Source organism: Clupea harengus, chromosome 3 (assembly GCF_900700415.2).
Source record: "Clupea harengus chromosome 3, Ch_v2.0.2, whole genome shotgun sequence".
NCBI lineage: Eukaryota > Metazoa > Chordata > Actinopteri > Clupeiformes > Clupeidae > Clupea > Clupea harengus.
The window spans coordinates 15484797-15495479 of record NC_045154.1 but is presented as its reverse complement, the minus strand read 5'-3'; the positions used below and the strand labels follow the sequence as shown (position 1 = coordinate 15495479).

Sequence of the window (10683 nt, the reverse complement as noted above, 5' to 3'; positions counted from 1 at the left end):
CTGAAAAGACAGGCATATTTGTGAATCTATAATTTTACACACACACAAACACACAACTGTAAAAACTGGACCAAAATGAGGGCAGGTTCAATAGAAGCATTATGGGCATCATTTATTACAGTTTATTCCCAACAAAACAAAAGATCAGAGATAGCGTTATAACGTAACAGAGACACTTTTTTTCCTCTCAGCAAAAACAAGGAGTGCCGATAATTACACGCTCTATGCAGACCTCAGTGGTGTATCTGATCAAAGTTCAGAGCCTTGCGCAGGACCAGGAAAACATGCTGTCTGTGATAGCCAAAGTGCTGACCAGAGAAATGATTCCATGGAAATAATGTTTATCAAACAATGACGTAAATTAACTTGTAAAATGAACCATGACCACAAGTCAGTAATTTGAAGTTTACCTCTCCCAAAAAGATATCACTGCTGTGTGAACAACAACTGACAATGGGGACATCTGGACAGAGGATATAGTCAAGATGTTTTTTTTTTTCTTTTTTGGTGTGCCTTGGATTCAGTGCTTAGCTCCAAGTGAAAGCAGCAGCCTTACACAGATAAGCCAGAACACACACACTCTCACACCATCAGCCAGCTAGGAGGTGCCACATGACTTGACAGTAGTATTTTGCCCTCGACTGTCCATGGTTGCCAAAGGAGAGACAGGCTGCCGGATGATCATTAGACCGGTCAAGCCAGCTTGCTGACAATGGCTTGGTTGAGAGAATTCAGCTGATTGGTCCATTTATCTAATGCCGTGTAGCGGGCTCCGCCTCTTTTCTGATGGTCAAGCTCCAGGAGTTGATTGACCTGGTCAATGCGGCCATTGATCGTACTAGAAGAAGAAACAAATTCACTGAGATATTATCCAATAATATAACCAAGCTCAAGAGCATTAAGGTCCACCTTTAAGCCAACATAAAAATGTGTGGAGCAATTACTGAAGGTATCAATTGCCTTTCTATTCGATGCACATTTTACACACAAGTACTACAAAACAGCAAGGCAATAACTATGGACGAACTCCACTTACTTGTCTAATATGCACTGAACAAGCAAGCTTTCCACATCTGGAACCTCAATGTTTAATTCCTTGAAGAGAAAAACAAGTTTTAAAAAATCATGAGCGTGAAAAAACGAGTGCGGAGGAAGTAATACATTCATATAGTACTTGTAGTCAGTCCTTACCTTAGAGATAAAAGGTATGTGTATTCTAGTGTAAGGCTTAATTAACTTGATGAGCACTTGTGTCCTGATGTTCCGCAATAATTCTGGAAGACAGAAAAGGATGGAGAGATAAATGATGATGTTAGAACAGTACAACATCCATAATGCCGCATGTTAGCACACTGCTAAATATGGCTTCGAAAAGATATCCAAGAATGTCGTTTTTATTGTCGAAAAAACAAACGTTTCAAGAGTAACAACAATGATGTCATTCTGAAGGCAAGACTGACAGACTGTGTTCCCCTGTATCTCTCTTTATTCTTTCTCGCTGTGTTTTGTTTCTTTTACTTTTTCATGATGTATTAATTATTTATGAACGTGCGACTTAATCTTTAGAGTGATAAACATGTGTAGAGAGCCCAGAGCCACTTGCCTTCGATGTGTTCCCTTATGAAGGGGTCATCCATTATGTTACTGTGGTTCGTCTTCAGGATCTTCTCGAACTCTGTGATGTCATTATTCTGGTAGGCACTGTCATGAAACACATTAATTCATTAATTGTATGTCAGCTGATAGTCAAGGTTGCTATATCTGCAACATAGAAGCAAATATATACATATCAATGTGCATCAACATACACACACACACATCATAAATTATGGAGCCATACCGCTATTAACCGCACTTGCAAGTTCCAGTTTTGCTTCTGGCATAAGTCTGATACTACTGATGATCATCCTTACCTTACCAAATTTGTCATGGCGAGAATTTCGGGGTCATTTTTGTACGGTTTTGCCTAGAGACAACCACAGAAGTTACACTGTTAGTTTGAGCAGAGGACACAAGTCAGGAACTCTACTGGAAACGTCTCCTGTTTGTTTACCTCCTGAGAGTCGAAGGGGTTGATGCCGGATTTCATCAGCATGTTGGCCAACACCAGGTATTTCAGACAGGTGGTTCGCCGCGGGCTTCCAGACTCGTCGTAATTCTTGAATGCCTCAAAGAAGTCTGTGTGAGCCTTCTCAAACTCTCCCTCCCTCAAGTGCATCTTACCGCCACACTCTAGACAAAAGCACAAAACGTGTACGGTGTCAGGACTTAATAAACTGAAAACTGTAGAGAAGATAATACTACATTTTGGTTTGTATAACATGCACAAACATAACATTAGTTCATCCAAGGGGAGAAGGGGACTAGCAGACATAATGATCACAGCTGTAGAGCCATATTATCAAATTCTCTACTTGTGCCGTAGAGCCATATTCTCAGGGCGTCTGTACCTCGGATCACCCCCATAATGAGGGGGTGTGGAATGGCAGACTTGATGTGTAGGGACTGTTCATACAGAGCTTTGAGCTTCTTGTTGTTTTTCTGTGCTGTGTACATCTGGATTTCCAGCGCGTAGATCTCCAGGAGCTGCGTGCCTTTCTTCAGGTCATCCTCTCCATCATCAGTCTAAAGCCACACAAAAACACAAAACCAGCAGGGTGAGACATGCTGCCAATCAGCAGCAATTTGCCAACAGCAAAAAAAAAAAAAACAGGTTTGAACCTCTCATACGCACTGAAAACACACACATCCAGGCATCACAAGAAAGACGATACAGAGAGGAAGGGCATGACACTACATCTGTGATACCTTTAAACACCATTCTTCACAAGGCTTTTACCTGACATGACTGATGGAGCTGTCTGAGAATTTTCTGGAGCTTGCCGTACTCCTCCCTCTCCAAGTACAACTTCCCAAGCTTAGAAAAGTAGGAGACATTTGATGTGCGAGAGAAGTTAGTGCATATACATAGATATAAATGTTTGTATTAGAATATTTAGTTAGATGACAGCTGTTGCATTTAAGCAGAACACTTGTACAAATACCTTTGTGTTGGTTTTAAACCAAAGCCTATCATTTTTGGCATCCTTCAGGGCTTCCAATGTTGTTTCATAAAATTCCTGGAGCAGATCCATCTGAGAAGACAGGCCGAGAAACTTATATGAATGTTATCTTTGCCAAAATAGGTGTATTTCTATTGTGAACTTTTATTTAATACTTTTTAAATGAGCATACTTGTTTTGAAGTAGAGATATAATCCAAGATGGAGTTGATGGATTTCTCAGAGTAGTTCCTGGTGACAGCACTGCGAATATATGTCAAGAGTTGCTTGTACCGATTCATCATTTCAGGGAAGTTAGTCTGTACAAAGAAAGAAAATGATAAGGGTGAAAATGTATTCTCTATTCTTCCTATAACACAAAGAGCAACCTGTAATGAAAACGAAACAGTGTTTTTAACTAAGCAACACTTTGTATGTGTACAATTGTGTCCGCACTTACCAGCTTAAAATTGATTTTGATCATCTGTTTCAATGCTTTGAATCCCCATTCACCCTTTTCACCCTCAAGTTCAAGCACCTGACAGAGAACGACATTCCAGAACATTCGCATTTATACAAGAAACTGGTCAGTAGTGAAATTCAAGCACATAAAGTTTTTAAGTCAAATCATCAATTTGCAGGTTAGCTGCATTTACCATAACATATCAACAATGGCATTTACACGCCTGGGACAGTATAAGGCCTGCACAGTAACAGGGAAGCATTGATCATGCATGTCATGTTGAATGTAAACGTAAGAAGAGCCAAACCTTCTGGAAGCTGCTGAGAGCAGCTTTTGGGTCATCTTCTTTCAGTGCTTTGGAATTGTAGTACTGATTCTCCAAGTCCACGTTGGGCTCGGAGTTGCTGTCTTCTGAGTATTCCTTGAATGACAGGGTGTAAGCAACATGAGATAAACAAACACACATGGAGAATTTGAGCCTTTAAAAACATATACACGCTGACTTCGTAGTTCAGAAGTCATTGTAGCTACACAACTACAAGAACGGCGTCGTGTGAGCTATTGGACGTGTACAGACCTTGACTGTCAACTAGAAATATGTTCTAGTCTCCTCTCGTAAGCGCCTCTAGTGGAAGCGTTCAAACTACCGTATTTGAGCCAACTCTGGCTAGCTAGCGGAGTAGCTAGCTAGTTAGCGAGTGTTGACGTTGTGTTACGACTACTTGAGACCTCTATTTTCTAGTTTCATCTAGACACATTTTGAACAGTATGATTATTAACTGGACTGGCTAACTAACTGGTTACAAGGTGGTTGGTGAAGCCAGTGTCTCGTCTTCAAATGAGTCCTTATTATTAATGTGTAGCTTGGTTTAGCATTCCCTAAAGTTTCAGTGACAGAACTTAGCCTATGTTGCTATACCGGTGGAATGACTGGACACAGATTGCTATGTTAGCTAATGTTGTTTAGCTTGCCTGTGACATAGCATGGTCAGACAATAGCTGACAGCATCTTGCAATCCTCAATTATCTCTACATACACACGACGACCGACATACTATAGAAGATGTGTCTTTAAATAATCGCTATGACATGTTGTCATCAGGCTGTAATTGCCTTAACAACCAACTATTATATCGCACAAGCTATTATGCTAGCATTAGCTTTGCGCTACATTAGCCACTTAGCTTGCCGTGCTGAACCATTCATGGCCTCGAAGCTGGGAGCTACGGTTGCAAGCCCTTCCATGATAATGATTACTTGCGGCAAAATAATGGCATGCAATGCAACGCCTGCACAAAACGTAACACAGCTACTCTCTGTGTAGTGTTTAGAATGCAAGAAACACAACTAACCAGGTCATAATCCTCCTCATCATCGCACATGAAATCATCCTCCATGTCAGACATCTTGACCACAGTATGGAGCCTAAATAACTCCCAGCATTCTTTGCGCTACACAACCCTTCTGTGAGTAACTTGGCGATTAAGAAAAAATTGTTGTAGCGCAGGTCCTCTTCCGTGTATTTGGAAGGAACAGCTGGATAGAGGCATGACAGTCAGGTGACTACTTGAAGAAAACTACGCTGTTGAAGGAATTGTGTCTGTTTCAATTGATTTAGTCTCAGGTTCGAGCATCTTCATAGAGAAGCAGATATGACATCTCACCCGCCCAAGTTCAAATTGCTGTTCTCTGGGAAAGAAAGGTTAGTTTACCAAAGCCATCGCAAACGCATGAGAGCGATCAACTTTACTTTGGTCAATTCTGAGTGATAATGCTTGTCACACTGGTCAACAGGATGCAACGACTAAAGGAGGCTTTTCAGGAAAAGTATGGAGAGCCCGCACTGTTCTACGCTTGTGCACCTGGACGAGTGAATTTAATAGGTATGTACAGGCTATGGCAATCAGATTTGGCATGGTCTTGTTCAGCAGCTTTAAAACGATGACTCTTTGTTGTCTAGGAGAGCACATTGACTACTGTGGTTATGCTGTGCTCCCTATGGCCATTGAGCAAAACATTCTGGCTGCAGTCTCAGTTAACAACACTCAAACAATTCACCTGGCAAACTCCAATGAAAAATACCAGTAAGATATTTGAAAAATATGCAATTATTTGAGTTAAACCTTACTGTTTGAATACAACATGGTGTGTAAGAGGAATTAATTCCCCTTGTGTTTCACAGAAGATGGCAGTGCTAAGGCCTCACTGTATGTTTATGGTGTCTGTGCAGGGACTTCACGGTGGCATCTGACAGCATTGCCATTGACGGAGACAATCCTCAGTGGCAATATTACTTCCTATGTGGAGTGAAGGGGATTCAGGTTAGGTGTATGCTGCTTGCAGTACAGACGCAATGTTTAATATTCAGTTGGATGATTTTCTGCTCTATTTTCTACTGTGCTGAAGTAATATGAATATGAATATGAAGAAAGGCTTGAGCTTCAGACGGCTGTTTTAACCCTGGTTGTACCCCCCCCTCCCCCCCCTACAGGACCAACTAGGCTTGTCTCCTCTGGCTGGGATGCGGTGTGTGGTGGACGGAACCATCCCTGCCAGCTCAGGCCTCTCCAGCTCCAGCGCGCTCGTCTGCTGCGCTGGTCTCGTCACCATGGAGGCCAACCGCAAAGCCCTCTCCAAAGTACCTCACCTCCGAGTGCATGCTATAAATACCTGAGGGAATGTGCTGGGGCTGCATGGGTCTACCAGAAGAGCATACTCTGCAGGTGTACTTAGGTCTGACGCAGAGGTTAATGTTTATCTCTGGATTGCCTTGTCCTCTGTCCTCCAGGTGGAGCTGGCAGAGGTGTGTGCCAAGTGTGAGCGCTACATCGGCACAGAGGGTGGGGGCATGGACCAGTCCATCTCTTTCCTGGCAGAGGAGGGAACGGTACGTGAACTCGGCCCTCTGCGGGGAATGAATCCTGTGGTCGCCAGTGTGTGTCGTTACTGATTCTGATGTTGTCGGTGACCAGGCCAAACTGATCGAGTTCAACCCGTTGCGGGCCACGGACGTGAGGCTGCCAGACGGAGCCGTGTTTGTGATCGCCAATTGTTGTGTGGAGATGAACAAGGCCGCCTCTTCTCATTTCAACATCAGGGTGGTGGAGTGCAGGATAGCAGCCAAGGTACACCTGTCATTCAACCCACTAAGAAGCAATTCCTTTGGGTGCTAAACATTTTTTATTACTATGTAATTAAAGGCCCAAATTTCTACTTTTTTCAATACACTTCTTTGTGTACAGTACATTTTTCTCTCAAGTGGTCTCATGACAAGTAAATATTTTGGTCAGACTGAAAAGTAATTCAGTTTGTAGTTTGTAGTCTGTCGCTATTAAGCTAGAACCAAATGTAGCCGTTTCACTATATAGAGCACCAAATGGTAGATGAGAAATGTGTTTTATTTGAATCCATAAAATATTGTTATTGTAGCTTACTCCATATTAAAGAAGAGTCATGTTTTTTACTCCATATTATAGAAGAGTCATGTTTTTTACTCCATATTATAGAGGAGTCATGTTTTTTACTCCATATGATATGATGGAGTGATGTGTTGTGTTGTCACACAGGTGCTGGCAAAAGCAGGAGGGTTGGAGTGGGAGCATCTTCAGAAGCTGCGGGAGGTGCAAGAAGAGCTGGGGCTGAGCCTGGAGGAGGTGCTTGGCCGTGTGGAGGAGGTGCTGCACCCAGAGCCCTACAGCAGAGAGGAGGTGTGCAGTACTCTGGGCATCACCCCCCAACAGCTCAACGAGAGCATCCTCAGCACCAACACACAGCAAGGTGAGAGCATCTTCAGTACCAACAACATACTCAGTACCAACACACTGCAAAGTGTGTAGAGTTAGTTAAGACTTCCCACATTACAGTTGTTGTAAATCATCTGTAGCAGTAAGGCACAGGAAGATGAGTCGAGATCCCATAATATTAACACATTACAGTTGAGCTGGAGCATCCTTTGTACCAACACACAGCACACCCTTCACCCCATAATAACCCCATAATAACCTATAATAACCTATTACACAATGGGCCCTAGTTTGTCTGTGAAAACGGCTGGCAAATACAGCAAACACGTGTGCACTGTTACACAGGCAGTTAAGTCAACAGTGTAGTAATCGAACCCGTGTCCCCGTGGGCATTCAAGCCTGTATATGGTCGGGGCTTCTGCTTGCGCCACAGTGCCCCCCCCTGCTAGAGTCTTTTTAAGGGGTTTAACCTTTCAAAATAAATATATATATAAAAAATGTAATGCATCTCAGGAGATCTTCAAAGCTATCCAAGATATATTAATTGCATTGACCCATAACACAGGTTTGCTCCTGCTTCCTTGCTAATACAGAAATATGTAGGAATACTGAGCCACTCTTCCAGTGAAGGGAATGGAATGTTTTTTGGCAGAGAGATACATCAGACACTCAGACAGTGATGGCAGTGATGGTTTGTGATTGGCGCATTCAAATGTTTTCTGTCAAAGAAGAATATGTCGCCACACCTATATATCCAAAACCCAAGCCTTGGGGGGAAGTTTGATTAATCGCCTGGCAATAAATAATCTGCCCAGAAGGAATAGGCATATCCGCCAGCCTTTTTGGATGACAAACTAGGGCCCAAAGGATGTTAAGATTGGTTGTTGGTGGTAGTATATTTGGTAGGTAGTGATTGTAATTGTAAAATAATAAAATTGTTTTGATGTATGCCATACTCTTGTATGCCTTAACCCTTTCTCCATCAAAAACCATACGATCTCTCTCTTGCTCTCTGTCTCTCTCTGTCTCTCTCTGTCTTTCTTTCTCTCTCTCTTTCTGCCTCTCTGTCTCCCTCTCTCTCTCTGTCTCTCTCTCTCTTTCTCTCGCTCTATCACTCACTATCTCCCTCCCTCTCTCTCTTTCTCACTCTGTCTCTCTCACTCTCTCCCTCCCTCTCTCTCTCTCTCCCTCCCTCTCTCTCTTTCTCACTCTGTCTCTCTCACTCTCTCCCTCCCTCTCTCTCTCTCTCCCCCTCCCTCTCTCTCCCTCTTTCACTCACTATCTCCCTTCCTCTCTCTCACTCTTTCACTCCCTCCCTCCCTCTCTCTCTCTCTCTTTCACTCACTATCTCCCTCCCTCTCTCTCGCTCTCTCACTCCCTCCCTCCCTCTCTCTCTCTTTTACTCACTATCTCTCTCGCTCTCTCACTCCCTCCCTCCCTCTCTCTCTCTCTTTCACTCACTATCTCCCTCCCTCTCTCTCGCTCTCTCACTCCCTCCCTCCCTCTCTCTCTCTTTCACTCACTACCTCCCTCCCTCTCTCTCGCTCTCTCACTCCCTCCCTCTCTCTCTCTCTCTTTCACTCACTATCTCCCTCCCTCTCTCTCGCTCTCTCACTCCCTCCCTCCCTCTCTCTCTCTTTTACTCACTATCTCTCTCGCTCTCTCACTCCCTCCCTCCCTCTCTCTCTCTCTTTCACTCACTATCTCCCTCCCTCTCTCTCGCTCTCTCACTCCCTCCCTCCCTCTCTCTCTCTTTCACTCACTACCTCCCTCCCTCTCTCTCGCTCTCTCACTCCCTCCCTCTCTCCCTCTCTCCCTCTTTCACTCACTATCTCCCTTCCTCTCTCTCACTCTTTCACTCCCTCCCTCCCTCTCTCTCTCTCTCTTTCACTCACTATCTCCCTCCCTCTCTCTCGCTCTCTCACTCCCTCCCTCCCTCTCTCTTTTACTCACTATCTCTCTCGCTCTCTCACTCCCTCCCTCTCTCTCTCTCTTTCACTCACTATCTCCCTCCCTCTCTCTCTCTTTCACTCACTACCTCCCTCCCTCTCTCTCGCTCTCTCACTCCCTCCCTCTCTCCCTCTCTCTCTCTTTCACTCACTATCTCCCTCTCTCTCTCTCTCCCTCTTTCACTCACTATCTCCCTCTCTGTCGCTCTCTCCCTCCCTCTCCCTCTCTCTCTTCTTCAGTCACCCAGTTCAAGCTTTACCAGCGGGCGAGGCATGTGTATGGGGAGGCTGCGCGGGTGCTGCGCTTTAAGAGCGTGTGCGACTCCTCTCCTGCTGATGCGCTGGTGCAGCTGGGCCAGCTCATGAACCAGAGCCACCAGAGCTGCAGGGACCTGTACGAGTGCAGCTGCCCACAGCTCGACCGACTGGTGGACATCTGTCTGTGAGTACACACACACACACACACACACACACACACACACACACACACACACACACACACACACACACACACACCTGTCTGTCTGTCTGTGGGCACACACACACACACAAGTCTGTCTGTCTGTGAGTACACACACACACACACACAGACACACACATCTTTCTGTCTGTGAGTACAGAAGTCTGTCTGTGAGTACATACACTCACACACACACACACACACACACACACACACACATCTTTCTGTCTGTGAGTACACAAGTCTGTCTGTGAGTACATACACTCTCTCACTAACACACACACACACACATCTGTGTGAGTACACAAGTCTGTCTATAAGTACACAAGTCTGTCTGTTTGTAAGCTGGCATGCATGTTGCTCACTATGAGTGTTTCTGATTGCTTCAAGAGTCTTCCTGTCTCCCACCAGGCAAGCGGGCGCTCTGGGCTCCAGGTTAACTGGAGCAGGCTGGGGAGGATGCTCTGTTTCCATGGTACCCAGTGAAAAGACGCACTCTTTTCTCCGGACTGTCAGGGAGACATATTATCTGCCTGATGCTCGCCTCGCAGCTCTGGAGAAGCAGAGCCTGTTTGTCACGAAGCCAGGAGGAGGGGCAGCTATTTTTACCGAAGACAAGTGAGAAGGTCCTCAAGGCCATCGCCATAGAACAGCCTTTAGATCTCATCAAAGCACCAGTTCTCTGGTCAGATCAAGCATCTGGAAAAGGGAAAATAAAGAGAAGGTGTATACTGCATCAGAAACTAAATACTGAAATGATTATTTCTTGAACACTGTCTGCATTTTCCACTGTTGTTGTTTGGGTACTGCATATAACCGCTGTTTGGTTGCCATGTCAGCTTGGTTGCCATAGCACTACAGGAGATGTGTGGTCAAAGTTAATGTGTCTATATTTAACACCCTTGCTCCTTGAACCTTTGTACAATAACACTTAAACAACCTTAAATAGGTACAAAAACATTTTATTTTCAACTTGTAAATACAGCAAGTATACAAATCATTTACAATTCATTTATAGACGTGTATCA

General features: G+C 44.3%; 2 protein-coding genes across 3 annotated transcripts; one reads left to right on the top strand and one right to left on the bottom strand.

The window, feature by feature from the left end:
- Positions 1 to 86: 86 nt before the first annotated feature.
- On the bottom strand, positions 87 to 5021 carry cops2 (COP9 signalosome subunit 2). Of its 2 annotated transcripts, none has more exons than XM_012818798.3 (13): positions 4856 to 5021; positions 3811 to 3924; positions 3501 to 3578; positions 3235 to 3360; positions 3045 to 3155; positions 2840 to 2917; positions 2451 to 2625; positions 2054 to 2232; positions 1914 to 1966; positions 1604 to 1701; positions 1192 to 1274; positions 1037 to 1095; positions 87 to 838 (listed from the first exon to the last, which is right to left on the bottom strand). In XM_012818798.3, the coding sequence occupies exons 1-13, from the start codon at positions 4907 to 4909 to the stop codon at positions 694 to 696; spliced, it is 1353 nt and encodes a 450-aa protein (XP_012674252.1). In that variant the 5' UTR covers positions 4910 to 5021; the 3' UTR covers positions 87 to 693. The 2 variants fall into 2 exon arrangements, with proteins under 2 accessions (XP_012674252.1, XP_012674253.1); XM_012818799.3 differs by having other exon boundaries at positions 3045 to 3134.
- Positions 5022 to 10403, top strand: galk2 (galactokinase 2). Its single transcript, XM_012818589.3, has 10 exons — positions 5022 to 5205; positions 5298 to 5386; positions 5464 to 5587; positions 5734 to 5824; positions 5995 to 6141; positions 6292 to 6390; positions 6476 to 6628; positions 7070 to 7280; positions 9436 to 9637; positions 10067 to 10403. Exons 1-10 carry the CDS (start codon positions 5156 to 5158, stop codon positions 10275 to 10277), a joined length of 1377 nt encoding a protein of 458 aa, XP_012674043.1. The 5' UTR covers positions 5022 to 5155; the 3' UTR covers positions 10278 to 10403.
- The last annotated feature ends 280 nt before the right edge of the window (positions 10404 to 10683 follow it).